At 39.6% G+C, this 16,071-nt stretch overlaps 2 protein-coding genes across 2 annotated transcripts in view; one reads left to right on the forward strand and one right to left on the reverse strand.

Moving 5' to 3' along the window:
• The window catches only part of ctnna2 (catenin (cadherin-associated protein), alpha 2), a 300,512-nt gene that overhangs the window by 114,954 nt on the left and 169,487 nt on the right, over positions 1 to 16,071 (reverse strand). The window lies entirely within an intron of this gene.
• On the forward strand, positions 636 to 5,147 carry lrrtm1 (leucine rich repeat transmembrane neuronal 1). Its single transcript, XM_034887448.1, has one exon. It carries the CDS (start codon positions 1,954 to 1,956, stop codon positions 3,529 to 3,531), a length of 1,578 nt encoding a protein of 525 aa, XP_034743339.1. The 5' UTR covers positions 636 to 1,953; the 3' UTR covers positions 3,532 to 5,147.

Below are 16,071 nucleotides of genomic sequence, written 5' to 3' on the forward strand. Positions count from 1 at the left end.
CAAAGTTATATTTGAAATCAAAAGACACATGACCACATTTAAATTGTTTCAATACTGAAATTAATTACTTTTGTGTTAGTTGTAGTTAGTTGATCTTGTGGGTGAATATGTAATATTCAGCAAAATTGTTTGTTCTTTTTTTTTTCGTCTTATATATGTGGACTCATCTGATGGTTATATACAGTACATGCAAATGGAAAATCTGTTCTATGGCTGTAACTAATAAAAGACACCCTTTGGATAAATGGACAAATGTTGAATTGCAACTCTAAAATAAAAAAACTGCTTTCTCACAGTAACGTCAAAGGAGGCAGACATTATATGGCCCAATTCATTACAGTCAGTGAAGGAGGGGGGCGGAGAGAAAGGGAGATAGGGAGAGGAGAGAGGCAGAGAGAGAGAGAGAGAGAAAGAGAGCGAGAGAAAGATAGAGAAAGAGAGCAAGAGAGAGAAGGAGAGTGAGAGAGGAAGAGGAAGAGAGGAGAGAGAGAGAGAGCAAGATACAGAGAGAGAGACAGAGAGCAAGAGAGAGAGAGAGCGAGAGAGGAGAGCGAGAGAGGAAGAGAGAGAGCAAGAGCGAGAGAGAGAGAGAGGGGGGGGGGGATTCATTAAAGCTCCTGGTTTAAGCTCAGCCCATTCTGAATATGTAAATGTCTCAGGCACAGAGAAAAACACAGCAACAGAAAAGCAACGGGGAAAGAGGGGAGAGAGAGGAAGAGGAGGGGAGCAGCATGAAAAAGTGAGTGAGCGATCAAGGGAAAGAGAGCAAGAGAGTGAGGGAAAGAGAGCGAGCACTCTGAAGTGTGAGTGGCTTACGACACTCAGTGAACAGAAGGTGCTTCTGCATGCGCTGTCAGTGTACTGCTCTGCTGCAAGGGATTGCGCGCTCCTTTGCTTCCCACATTTACCGCCCCTGTCTGCCTACCAGCACCAGCCTTCAGCAGCCTCTTCCAGCTGGCTGAGAAAACACCCGGAGAGCAAGGAAGTGGAGGAACATTTCAAGGGGATGCAAGCGGCTTTTTAACCGAGATGAACCACTGAGATGACAAGGAATACTGTTACAAAAGACAACAGTGAACAGGGTTCACCTCTTTAAATCCTGCTTTTTTTTCTGCATCCGTCACTGAAAGCATCATTACCCGCTTGAATGGATTTATACCTGACAAGTTAGTGATTGCTCCCTTTTTGCTTCCAGAGATGGACAATAATATGTGTTGACAGATCTGCTAAAACTTGAGCAGGAAGGGGAGGAGAAAAGAGCAAGACAGATATTTAAAAAGATTTTTCATTGGTCTTTTTTTTTTTCTCTCTCTGGTTGTCTCTTCGTCCCTCTGATCATTGCAGCAGAGGACTGCAGAGGAGCAAGAGAGACAGAGCTCATGCATGCAGACAGGGCGACTTGCACTTCCTAGCATCTAGCTGAAAGCTACTTGGAATCCTTCTCTTTCTGGCTCTTTCACTTGAGGAGAACTAAGACATTGTAAGCCTGCCAAGGATCTGGTGTCCACTGAAAAGAGAGAAGGGAGGGGGGGGGGATTTGTACCACAGTGGGGTCTTTTTTAGTTCGCACATAATTAGTGTTGGGGCACAAAGCGAGACGCTGAATGGAGATTGTCAGCTTTTGAATAGTGGTGAGTAGGAATCTTTTAAAATAAGATCAATCAATGAGGACAATTTTATTTTTTCCATTCCCGTTACTCTCCACCCACTGCTTGATATCAAACATAAGTACAGAGATTTGCCCGTAATCCTTTTGCATTTCTAAGCAGGATTCCCTTGGCTGACAAACTAAACAAAATAAAAATATCACTGTTGGCAGCTAGAATACAAAAACGGAACAAAATACATTTTTTAATTGATTAATTATGATGTGATAAATATGATGTGATAGGTGCAAAAACAATATCCAGCGTGGTTCAATGGACATTTTCTCAGATACATCCCTGGATATTTATGCTAATGGATTTCCTTCTAATTGGACTGTACTTAAAGTGGCCACTGAAGAAGCCCCCTGGGTTGATCCTGTGTTTATTGGGAATACTTCTAAGAACGGTTCCCTTGGTTGAGGGGGTTTGTCCAAGGCTGTGCCGCTGCGACAGTAAGCTGCTGTACTGCGAGGGGCTCAACCTCACAGACATTCCCCGCAATCTGAGCAGCGCCATGGGCCTGTCCATGAGAGAGAACAACTTGACTGAGCTGCGTGAAGGCCAACTGGTTGGTCTGTCACAGCTCACCTGGCTCTACCTAGATCACAACAACATTGACATTGTAGAGGAAGGTGCATTTGACAGGCTAAGACGGGTCAAGGAGTTAGACCTCAGCAGCAACCGCATTGAAAGTCTGCCAAATGGCACCTTTAGGCCCCTCCCAAACTTGCGTATCCTGGACCTCTCATACAACAGGCTGCAGACACTAGAGCCTGACCTGTTCCACGGCCTTAGAAAGCTCACCAATTTGCATTTGCGCTACAATGCTCTCAAATTTGTGCCAGTGCGGATTTTTCAAGACTGCCGGAGCATGCAGTTTCTAGACTTGGGATACAACCAACTGCAGAGCCTGGCACGAAACTCCTTCGCTGGCCTCTTCAAATTGACTGAGTTGCATCTTGAGCACAATGAGCTGGTTAAAGTCAACCTAGCCCACTTCCCTCGCCTCATCTCTTTACGCACCTTGTACATGCACAACAATCGTGCCACTGTTGTTGTCAACACACTGGACTGGACATGGCATTTTTTAGAGAAGATTGACCTGTCAGCCAATGAAATTGAGTACATGGAGCCACATGTTTTTGAGAGCGCACCCAACCTCAAGGTGCTCATGCTAGACTCCAATCGGTTGACCTCTGTGGAACAGCGCATCCTGGATTCGTGGTCATCTTTGGACAGCATTACCCTGGCAGGGAATGACTGGGAGTGCAGTCGCAATGTGTGTGCCTTGGCCTCTTGGCTGAGTGCCTTCAGAGGCCAGCGTGATAATTCCCTGCTGTGTTCAAGCCCCGACACTGCACAGGGCGAGGATGTGTTGGATGCTGTCTATGCTTTTCACCTATGTGAGGATCCCCAAATGGAGGTAACTACAGCAGGCCTGTACACCTCTACAAGGGATCTGGCCCAGGGTGGTTCTGTTTTTCAGGGCCCATTTACTCCTAACCCTTATGAGGGTGAGGGTAGCGAGGTGGTTACCAGTTCTTTCACTGTCACGGTGGGCCATGATGACCTGGAGAGCACCATGCAGATTCACAAGGTGGTGACTGGCACCATGGCACTCATCTTTTCCTTTCTCATCATTGTGCTCATGCTGTATGTGGCATGGAAGTGTTTTCCAGCTGGAATAAGACAATTGAGGCAATGCTTCAGTAGTCAACGCCGTAAGCAGAAGCAAAAGCAAAGCATGCAGCAGATGGCTGCAATTTCTACACCGGAGTACTATGTTGACTATAAACCGAACCACATTGAAGGAGCTCTGGTAATCATCAATGAATATGGCTCTTGCACTTGCCAACAGCAACCTTCTCGGGAATGTGAGGTGTGACCCAGCTTTGTGAGTAAGTCTTAACCTGTGATTATCTGGATATACAGTAACATCACTTTTTTGGATACATTGGGGAGGGGAATAATGCGGGACAAAGGATTAAAGGGATCTTTTTGGACACTTTTTACATAGCTTCTCACTGTGATGTGAAAGGAGTGTGCTTTATGCGACTATTTTGTGGTGGATTTACTGCTACTACTATCTACTGCTGATTTTAGGCCACAGGGAATAAGTGGCACCTGACTCGTGGACCTGTTGATGCTCTAAAGAAACACAGAAGGATACATTGTTGGCACTGAGGATTTTCTCTCATGGGTGGATATTTGAGCTTTAATGTGTCTTTTTACTTCAGGACATTTAATTGTTGTTTGCAAATAAACTGGGGACACACAAAAGAAGAAGAAAAAAACCATTTGTATTATGGTAAACACAATATTTGACAAGCATTTAAAATATTTAAAAAAATGTTTAAGTTGGATTACAAATGTAAAAATAAAAAGTCTGTGTAAAATATGTTAAAAGAAGAAGTGCAAGTGTGGAAAAAAATTATACAAGATAATCTATTTCTTTTGTAAACTACAAAAAAATGTTTAAATAAATGAAATGCTATTCACAGTAAATTCATTTGTACGTGAGAAGCCTGTCAGAAAGGATGAATGACAAATGACGCAGTCTTTGCGCCTGTAGAGCCATGTCTTTGCAGTGTGTCAAACCAAAAAAATTAACTATGAGAAAAAGGGGGCAAAGGGATAGATACATCTCATCTCCAATGTAAAAACCATGGTCTGAATTTTAGATCTCTTCTCTGTTTTAACTCATATTTGTTGTTTTAGCATTCACTGTGTTGGCTCACTATCAGTGTAGTGTTTTCCCCTTCCCATTGCCTATCTGAGAATAGATTCAAATGATCTATCACATTCAATTGGATAGCATAATTCCATAATATTACATCACTATATGTGCACCATCCAAGTAAAGAAAGCAGAGTGTCAAAGATCTAAAGCTATGCCTGTCATTGCCTCTCACTCTTAGGCTCGATGTCTCTTTTTACTGAAACAAGCACACTAAAGGCAACAATCATCAACATCATGCATACTTAAATCAAAATACAATTCCAAATTGTATCAGAATTATGGAAGAAATTATCCAGCAGCTTAAATGAAGATTTGCACATACAATATTCTTCACTGTGTTTCCATGTGATGTAAAATGTTTGTTGAATACAAGGCCATTTTGAGGTGTATATATATCCTTCTTCCTCTGGTGTTCATTGTGTAAATTAGTGCACTGACAGATGTTGTTTTTCCTGGGTCCTTTGACATGAACAGTATGTTGTGTGAGATGGGGGGAAGTGAGAGTGAGATGGAGGATCACAACGACTGCAAAAAGAGGGAACAGACTGCTCTCTAGTGTGCATATCCTCATACTGTGGCTGCATTTGACCTATTGTGCACCATACTCTGCAAACCTCCGCAGCAGAGGCAACATCAATACTGAATTTGCAGCGGCTTTTCTGAAAAAAAAATATTAATTTGCCTCATTTTTGTGTTATTTTGCGATAAATTAAGATAATGTTTACAACTTGTAAGTCAGCAGGAATAAACATGTTTTAAGAACTCACTGACAATCATTACATAACTAGTTCCATTAAAAGTAAAACGTTATCTTCAAACTTCTCAACAACATTGTAAGTGCAGTTGGTGTTCTGATGTTCTTTGAAAAATGCAACAAGGGGTCAGAAACACAGGTAAGAATTGGTTCTTATAGATTTATAGATGAATTGGTGAGGTTAACATTTTTGGAAAGCCTGGGAGTATGTCCTGCCTGAGAAAAAGTGCATATGTCCCTCAGGCATTAATGTTCACATTTATTTTATTAGACCAAGTTCCCTTATGAGTGGTACAGCAATTAAATATGTTCATCTGACAATTGCAGTGAGTGTCCAATTGGGCAATTTGGGGGAAACATTGCAGGGATTGGATAAAATTGCAAGCTCTCATAAAATATTTGATTATATATCCATTAATTCCTGTAATCACAAGATCAAGGAGGATCCTGAAAGGATTGACAAAGTAAGCCATGGGATATACATATCAAATTACATTCTTTTCCTCAAACAGCTTATACGAATTTTCTCAGGTAAAAGCCACTTCATCCAAATCATTTTCTTTAATATGAAGATAACGCATTCTCATGAACGGTGAACATGCATTTCACGTTATATAATATAAATACATAAGATAACTCTAATTTTTAACAATAAGCTAAAAAGGTATCTTCAAAACATTCAACGTGGAATTCCTCATTCCGTTTTTAAAACTTTTACATGTCTGTATATTAGTATATTAGTTTCTTCCTACAATTGTGTTCAAGGCATTTGTTTTACCCACACAGCCATCTGAAACTGAACTACGCTATCTGTGACAGTAAAGCGACCCTGTATCAGTAACCAATGTCTCAGGAAGTGACCCGTGTAGGATGAAAAATAAAAGTGCCGTTTGAGCAATATACACATTTATTTTGGCTATTAACAGGTTGATTATCCCTTGGGAACATTTGAATTAATAACCTGTCAAGTAACAAAAACACTAAACTTTGTGGTTAATTTAAGGGAAGACATTTTGGGGGGAATAATGGCTTAAAGTTGTCATGCGGGATTTATGATCCATTTCCTATTTATGGTACCAAGGGCATCCCACTGTAAGACTAAACATAGCTGTTAATCATAACGTGTCGTTTCATGTGATTGCAAATGACAGCGGTATGTACAGCAGGGCATAATGATGGAGACAGATTTGTTTCATTCTCTCATTTTCACACCCCGTCTAAAGTCTTCACCCCCTTAAACATGCAACTGCCAGGTAAATTTGAGGTTGTGAATTTTCAATTGTATAAATAGTGCATGATTCCTGACATAGAGGCCAGCACTGGCACTACTACTGATTTAATTGCACTCCTTTCTTGAACAAGAAACCAGGACAAAAGGTGATGGAGAATGGCTCTGAATATTTGAAAGGCTTTGAGTCCTGTGGGTTGTCGTTAAACTACTTTAGAGTTATCTCTATACCTATTCACCTTTACATTTTCTTTCTTTCATTCTCTCTCTATCTCTTTCTCTCTGTGTGCCCATAGAACACAGTACATGTAGGGAAAAACATCAATTCATCTAACTGACAACAGATCAAATCTCTACTTGACCTAAGCATGGGGTGATAATTCCCTGAGTGGAGATATGTGCTCTCAGACAGCAGTCATTATAAGTGTGTTGATTGATGAGTGTAAATCTCAGTAAATCAATACAGATGAGTGGTAACAAAAATGATATATTAGCAACAAATGTAATCATCTCTCCCTTACATTTTCAAGCATACATTGATGGATGAGTACGATACGACATATTTATATGTAAATCAAGAATTGATTCGGAACATGATAAGTGGTTGGCATGGCAATTTGCAACTGTCTTACACAAACCAGATCACTGTTCAGTCATTAAAAGGGTGAAATTTGGCTTCTTTTAAGAGTAGTTGAGCAGGCAAGTCTGATAGTTGTTCTGTAGTTTGCAGAGCTGCAGCAGTCTTCTATCTGCATATGTACAATGCACATGCTAATCATGTCTTTAATTATTAGATTGTTGCTTATGTGTGCAAAATTGAGCATGTGGTGTATCTGTGCATATGCAGTTACATGTGTGCAAGTGGGGTTGTAAATAAGCCACACAAACCTGATCATATGATCTCTAGGACTAAATTGCCTTGAGTGCAATGCTGAGATGAAAAAGTAGGGCATTCCGTACATGAGGCTTGGGTCAGATCTAACGGTCAAACACTAACAATGAAGGGACATTGCAGAATTAAACGGCACAGGTAGTTGCTACTGTAGTCGAGATCCCAATAAACACAATTTAGCATCACTATCCCTCAGCACATCCTCAGAAATATTGTTTTCAGAGTGTTTAGCATTGTTAAAACAGCAATTGATAAAGAAAACAGCATAATTGGTTTTAACTTTAAAAAATAAACCAATAGAATCCGGTAAACCAAAATGGTGTATGCGTGTTTATGCTAGAGTGCCTGCATGTATAATGCCTTCGCCTGTGCAGTGGTGTATGTGTGCATCACTGACAAAACATCACTCTGCAGATTTCTGGGAAATCGCTTGCATCACAACCTGCAGGGAAGGGGGGCCCTTAGAGACGCAAACAAATCCTTAAAAAATAAATTAACCCGGCTTCCTGTGAGGGGTATCGATCGAGCAACATTCTGCCATCTCATTGGGACTTGGATTGTGCTGCATAATAAACACTTAACAACCCCTCATAACTGGATGGAGAGCTAAATCATGGGTGGCAGCATGTACTGCAGTAGGCTGTGAGGAGCTACTGATGACTAAGGACAATGAGTGGGTGGCTTTCCAGGGCCTCTTTTATTACAGGTAGGTTATTGGGATAAATATTCAAATCATCATCAACATTATCTTTCAATCAAAAGCCAGTGATACATCATTTTATGTATTGTTTTACGTTACCTTCGCTTTCTCCTTCCAAAATACTGCTGCTGTCATTGTTATAAATGTGATATTATATGACAAGTAGCTCCGACCAGGCGATCTGATTGGTCAACTAGACATTTAGAACGTGCTCTAATCAGCATGATAGCACACTCAGAGCCATTTATGCACACAGCGTCGCACTATAAATATTACTCCTCTATTTTCATTTGTTAATGAAAATAAATGTAGGGACCACAGTGAAACACACCAAAACTCTCTCCTACATATTTATATAAATGGATTTATCAGAATAAACAACTTATTTTTTACAAGGCTCTTGAGTTGACTGTTAGTCATGATGTGTGGATCACATCAGCTGTGCTGGTGACATGGCGTTTTGGTAAAAAATAGCCTGCTACATGACCAAGATGGAGCTAGGAAAGCAGTTTTGTATTTATAGGTGCAGTTTTTTTTCAGTTTGGAAAATCCCACAATCTCTACAAAGATAACATTAACTTAAACTGGCTAGAAGTTGTCTATTGTCTATGTTGCTTTTAATATTTAGAGATGGAATTGCCTCACAATATGAATTCAGATTAATTATATACTTTATTTTGTTGGTAATCAACTTTGGCCAAGAAATTTAACAGTCATGTCAATAATGACGTTAAATCACACCATCAATTGATTGTAATCAGTCGATTGTCTTATGTAAGGTTCTGGTTTGTTTTAAGTCCACAACCATCATTCCAGTACCGAAGAAGAAGAGTGCCTGGGGCGTGAATGACTACAGACTGGTGGCCCTAACATCAGCGGTCATGAACTGTCTTTAGCGGTTGGTTCTGTTCCATCTCAAACCCATTACAGTTCCCCATCTTGATCCACTGCAGTTTTCTTACAGGGCCAACCGCTCAGTGGATGATGCAGTTAGCTTAGGCCTGCACTATGCTCTGGACCACTTCAACTCTCCTAGCGCCTATGTAAGGATGCTGTTTGTGGAATTCAGTGCCACCTTTAACACCCTTTTACCCAAGCGGCTGCGGTGGAAGCTGTCACTGATGGGGGTGGAACCTTCTATCCGCTGCTGGATTAAGGATTTTCTCAGCAACATAGAACAGCATGTGCGGCCTCGGCCGGTACATGTCTGATCCCTAGTCCACCAACAATGGAGCACGGCAGGGGTGCGTGCTGTCACCATTTCTCTACTTACTATCCACAAATGATTGCACTTCCAACAACAGTTCCATCAAGTTGATTAAATTTGCAGACGATACCACCTTGGTCGGCCTCATTAAGGGCAATGACAAGTCTGCTTATAGGCAGGAAATGTCTCATCTGGTTGCGTGGTGTGACAAGAACAGTCTGGAGCTTGTGTGTAGCAAGTGATAGACTTCCACAGAGCCTCCTCCTCTCTCCCAACCACCAAGAGCTCTGTTGTTAAGGAGGTAGAGTCATTCAGTTAACCAAACTGAATGTCTTTAGCTATGTTCTGTCTAGGTTTTACAGAGCCAGTGTGGAAAGCCTTCTGTCAAAATCCATTACTGTGTGGTTTGCCTCAGCATCGGCCCGGGCGAGGAACAGACTGCAGAGCATTGTGCGTACAGCAGAGAGGCTGACTGGACAGAGGCAGCTGTCAATCAGTGACCTGTATGAGGCCATGGTCAGGCGGGTAGCTAAGATTGTTGCTGATCAGTTTCATCCAGCAAGTGAAATTTTTAGGCTGCTTCCCTCGCAAAGAAGGTACAGTGTGATAAGGACCTCACGCCACCTCAATGCTTCATACAGCTATACACTTCTGTTTGTTTGTTGAGCTTTTGTGTTCCTGATTGCCATGCCAAATTCCTGTGTGTCTACTGATGCATTTGGCGAATAAAGTGATTCTGATTCTGATCTTGTGTAATATCCCTTAATTAACAAAAAAAAATAATAGACAAAATCCTGGTGCATAACCCACACAATCTGGAAAATAATTAAAAGCAAATGGGAATTTAACTCACATTATATACTGTAGAGAGAGCTCCTTCTAAATAATATATTTTGATGTTTAACTAAGGAAAGCTTATCGTTTAATTGCAAACCCTGTCCTTATGAAAGTTAAACCAACTTGTAAATAACTTTACTAAAACAGAAACGGGTACAACAGAACTTGTAGTTCTCTACACCTCCACTGCTTCATTTACATGCACTATACTCAAGCAACACTAAATAATAATAATCACTGAGGAGTCATTATTCTTACCTACATATTGTACTGTAGGTAGAGCCCCGGTGGCTGCTAAGGAAGGTGAAACTGGTTAGAGAATGGGGGCAAGGTTAGTGAATATTCATTACAGTAAGTCTGAGAGGGAGAGAGTAACAAAAGAATAGTGGCCATTAGTGTTATCATTAGAGTGTACTTTGTAGTTAACGTTCTTGCTATTGCTCGGTTGGATTAGCCCGTGATGGTGTGTTGTTTTGCATTTAACATTACGTATCAGGGTCAGTCAGTGAGATAATACACGGCAACAGCTGGGCCTGCATCTCGGGCTCCATGTAACCCTAATAAGAGCAGATGTGGGTCAGCGCCTAATATTCAGAGTATTATGGTGGCTGAACTACAGCTTTATCCAGGACAGGAGTCAGGATTTTCTATCCATGTATTATTGTTTTTCATACCTCTACAGAACCTGGTGCAATCGAAATATAAAATGTATCCAAGACTATATAGGCTAAAATTATTGCACAATTATTTTTTTACTCTTCAGACAGTTCCTGCATGTTTTGATGTATTTTTCCAATCCATTTCATTCCTCATGTGTCAATAGTCCTACTTCATTTAATGCCTCCACACAAGGAAAGTAGATCAATAAAGTACACATCTCTGCAACTGAATGAGTACTATAGTCGTATAGTAAACTGTTCTGTACAAAAATAATGAATTATTTAAAAAGAATTAACAGCATTGACCAGCACAAGCATTAAATAAGATAATCAAATATCAAACTACATTATGTAGTATATGTTAAATATATGTGTGCCTTTGAATTTACAAAGCTAGACAGTGAAATTATAATGTTAAAGAAAAAAGTATTTAATAAGATTCAAGACACATTTTGCTTCCTGTCGTTCTAATCTAGATCAATGTTCTGTGTAAATGTTTTTTGTAACGATCAAGATTCATACAAATATGACAAATCTAATCATTTCCCAGGTGGCTGTAAAAAGTAATAACCCAACGTCTAAAAATAACCAAAAGAAATACAACATATGTTTTGTATGATTTACCTTATGGAGCCTCGCTTAAATATTAGCTGCATTGCCATTCGGTTGACATCATGGCGTTTTTCAACTATAAGGTAAGCAGTCCTGAATGGACATTTAGATATACTGTGCTAGATGTGAGAAAAAGCAGCTTTTGAAAGAAATAAAACAAACATACAAAAATTTAAATGAATAAAAAATGCAGACTGGGAACAAAGCCTTTTTGTCCTCTTGGTTGATGACTGTGTACGCCTTTAGCCAGTAGACACACATCACATCTTATTAACTTATTCACAATGAATGCTAAATGAGTCATCAGGACAACTGCAAGATGTTTCATTATTCATAGTCAGATCACCTCAAATAAAACTGAACCAGAAACAACACTTTAATTAGACGTTTCATAGGTATTGCACGGCAAGACTGCCAGAGTTTCTTTTTTAATAAAACCTTAACACAGGTTAAGTTAAGTAAAAATAGACAGCATTTATCATTTCCCATTTATCTGATTAGTGTCAGGATGGATAAATGCTATTCTACTCGGTCTCCTTGCTCCCTTTTTCGTCCCTATCTGTGAGGGTAGATTGGCATCTCTCCAGTAGCCAATGAGATTGGCTGCATAAATGGAATTACCCCATTCTCAAGTGTCATCTGAGCAAAGAGAATGTGTTCACTGTTTAGAAAACCATTGTGTTAAAAATGTATCCTTGGTGGAGAAAGTTTTTAAGATGCAATTTTGGTAAACATTCACACTGTGGCAGTTCATAGAAGTAAATCTAGCTCGGAGGCATTGAAAGAAATATACAAACGATGGACTTACCTGTCATATTAAAGGCAGAGCAGAAGACCAATGGATCCAAAAAGAATGCCAAAAGAGAGATGGAGAGAGAAAAAAAGCTTGTTAAAATCTTAAATTTCTGACATCAGAACAGGCTTATTTAAATATACTTCTGTTTAACTGTGAAGAACTTTTACTCAATTAGAGACCAAAGATATTTTTTAGACAATTTGAAAGTGTAACAGATTGCTGTGAGATTAGACGTGCTATGGCAAAGTGCAATGGTGTGTTTGCACTGCATGGACCAGAGAGCCTGGAGAACCATAGTTAAACTGATAATGGTGCATTTAAGTCTAACTTGCAACAGCAATCAAAGTACACTGTGAAAACAGGAAGAACAGAAAGACACGTTTTTATTGGGAGACTGTGCTGACAATGAGATGACGTCAAACTAACATCCCACTCTGCCAACCATGCCACAGAGCGCAACAAGGCTATACAAGTAGACAGTATAACACCTCTCCTGGTTCTGTGCAATCTAACAGTTGTATGGATGTTAGGGCTTGATCCCATCATTGCTGTTACTTCCTTCACACTTCCGTCAAACAAACTGCAACAATACCTGCCACTGGATCCATGATTTTTTTTAATGACTTGCATGAGTTTCTGAAGTCTGAAATAGGCTGGATACAGCTTTAAATGTATTTGTGTAAACATTGTTGGACACTGATGACCTCTCCCAGGTCACCAAATATATACTGAGACAGTGGTGGAAATTACCTAAGTACATACTTATACTATACATACTTAAGCTATAGTTGATAGTTTCTGTCCACCCCATTTAGATGCATGCACCCCCACCCCTCCTCCAGGCAATTGCTTGTAGCCGAGGAGGACACAGATTATTAAAAAAACATGATGGACTCTTTACTCTCTTTTTTTTTTATTCTTTACTGGAGTTTCTGCATGGGAAAGTCACCAGACAACACAATCTTATTTTTTCAATTTTTCAACTTTCTCACGTGATTAGAGAATGAAGCATTTGCCTTTAGGGATTCATAATGCCACCAGCATATATAGACAATTCCAATTGCAATTACTTTAAATAAAAAAGTGACACTGAAAAAAGCTCCTGAATTACTAGCCATGAGATATTCTAGGAATATTTCCATTTGTGCGCATCCTGTCCCAGAAATGCTTGTTACTAACCTAGTTCTAGGGAGTTTACTCCCCGGAGGACTTAACTTTCTTTTTGCCCAGCATATTTCCTTGGATTAGGATGGCAAGATCTTGGTTGCAGCTGTCGCCGTGGTCCTGCTACACTCCCTGCCACACCCTGCTCCGCTCTGCAAAGCCCTGCTGTATCATGCTGCATCCTGTTGAACCCTGCTGCATCCCGCTACGGCTACCTATGCTCTGCTATCCCTCGCAACACCCTGTAACGCCCTGCAGTGCCCTGCTATGACATTAACTACTACGACTACCATTTGTAGTGACTGTTCCAATATCTTTATTGTAACTATTATTGCCACTCTTCATCACACCCCCAACCGTCACTGTCAGACACCGCCTACCAAGAGCCCGGGTCTGTTCGAGGTTTCTACCTAAAAGGGCGTTTTTCCTCGCCACTGTTGCACTAATTGCTTGCTCTTGGGGAATTACTAGAATTGTTGGGGCTTTGTAAATTATGTGTGGTCTAGACCTACTCTGTCTGTAAAGTGTCTTGAGATAACTTTTGTCATGATTTGATACTGTAAATAAAATTGAATTGAATCTGACCACAACCGCAATCTGTGAATGTGTAAGCAGCTCTAATATAGAGATTTAACCTGTTTCCAGGAATGTGCAATTTCAATATTAGCTAGTGACAAAAAACCAGATTGTTCAGTGTTCATCACTTAAATGATAAATGTGAACTGTTTGACAGTACATTTATTTAACAAACTATATACAGTATAAATGCTTTGATCCATGCTTTCCCAAGCCTTTTCATTCACACATACTATTTACATGTTGGAGGTGATGGTTTGATATTTGATTAAATATCAATATGAAAACAGGCTGATAAAAAACAAAAAGAGCTGATTGGGTAAACCTCTATCAATGAGAACTTATTTTCTCTTCTTGATGGTAAAAATGCATACAGAATCAATCAATTCATCGGATGAATTCACATCTGTTTTGGTCACTTAGTAGATGGTAGTATAAGACCAAATTATATGGAATACACAGTCAATTTATAGTCAATGTCAGCCTTGCCAGTATGTTTCCTCTTAGCTGCTTTAGTAGAGTCCACCATGCACAACCATGCTTTCATGATTATTTTTGGAAAATGAACCCAATCCCTTTGAAAATCAACCTAATACCTTTTTGAACAAAATACATTTACAATCAGATCACTGAAGCTAATGTTTTGTGACAGCGGTATTGCTTTTAGTTAATGGGTTACAAATTTCCATTGGCTCCAGTTTCTCAGCAAGTATTTTAGTGACAAATGAGAATTCACATTGTATAATTGAAGAGGAAAATGGGTGTGATTCAAAAAGAATTGTTCCTTCTTTGTTTTTCCTCAATTTTGTTCATTTACTTTGCAAACTTTAAGGTTATAAATTGCTAGCTGAACCGTAGGACTGCAGAGAAAGGGGTTACATTTATAGTTTTAAAAATGCATTAGAAACACATGCAGTATATGTACAGTGTTCAATCCCATTTAAAGAGATTAATACAAAGGCAGGGGACAAACCCATGTTTAAGGGAATTTAAAGAGATTAAAATGAAAAATATTGCAGCTTTGAGCGTTACTGTACGTGAAAACAACAAGCATGCAGGTCTTGGAAAGGTAATGGTCATGAAAATACTGCAAAAGCAAATGAGAATAGATTTGCACACCCGTACTAGCTTACAGTTTACATTCCTGTAAAGGAAAACTAATTGGAAGAAAAAGCAATTCCAGTCACTCTGTGTAATTAATTTCAAGACATAGTGCTTACATGCTAAAAAATTAATTAAAAGATGACGGTAGAAAATGTATATTTAAATAACATTTAGCTGCAATAAACTGCTATGTCACTTCTTATTTTAGGAAAACCACAATGATTTCATATTGACAGCTTTGCTGCAGTATTGCACCATTGACAGAGAAGGCTCTAATTTTTTCTTCTAGTGCCGTAAGATTGGACTAATGCTTGTTGTCTGTATGTGTTAGACCTTGTTTTTATTAGGTTGGACTTTGCACAAGATAAGCAAGGTTAGACTTTAAAAGTTATTCCCTGGTAGTGTGACAAATTAAGGGGTTCAGGATGTTTTTACACAGATTTGCCTCATGTGTTTAATAATTCTGACCACCATAATCCATCAAATGTCAACTTTAGCAGCATTAATTCAATCATTCTAATAATCAAAATGGCAGCTCTGAGCCCCTGCTGCGGGGCTTAGTGATAGTGTACGGAGAATGAAAAGGCACATTAAAATGGGCTAGAGCATGCAATCCCCCAAAAAGGCATTTGCTGCGCTCTGCATGCACCAAGGACATGCAACAGTAAGGTCAGGATCAAACATTGGCGGAATACTGAATAAGTCAGCCTCCTGTGCTGGGATTCCTGTATCCAGCTCATCCTCCCTTGTCCAATGGTAAAACATCTGATCGCTCCAGATACACTATCCCTGAAGGCTTGCTGAACACTTCCAACATACAGCACAAAGTCTAAAGTATAATCAGATACAGTTTATACTCATACAAAAATGAAATGCGCGTATTAAAGAATTCTCAACGTATTGTGACACATTAGTTTGGTGAATTTCCTCACTCCATACACCTAATTTATCACTTTTCAAAAAGGTCCTCTCTGGCCAACATTTGGTCATAAATAAGTAACCTGCAACATTATTACCAGAAACCAACCAATGAGGGTTACATATACAGTATACTGTCAGTGTTAAACACAATCTCTGGATGTGATTTACAGGCTCTGTTGTAAAACATTAAGTGCTCTGCCTTTACTTTGAGAAACCTGCACAGGCAGGGGTCCTGG

Source organism: Etheostoma cragini, chromosome 2, assembly GCF_013103735.1.
Source record: "Etheostoma cragini isolate CJK2018 chromosome 2, CSU_Ecrag_1.0, whole genome shotgun sequence".
NCBI classification, from domain to species: Eukaryota; Metazoa; Chordata; class Actinopteri; order Perciformes; family Percidae; genus Etheostoma; species Etheostoma cragini.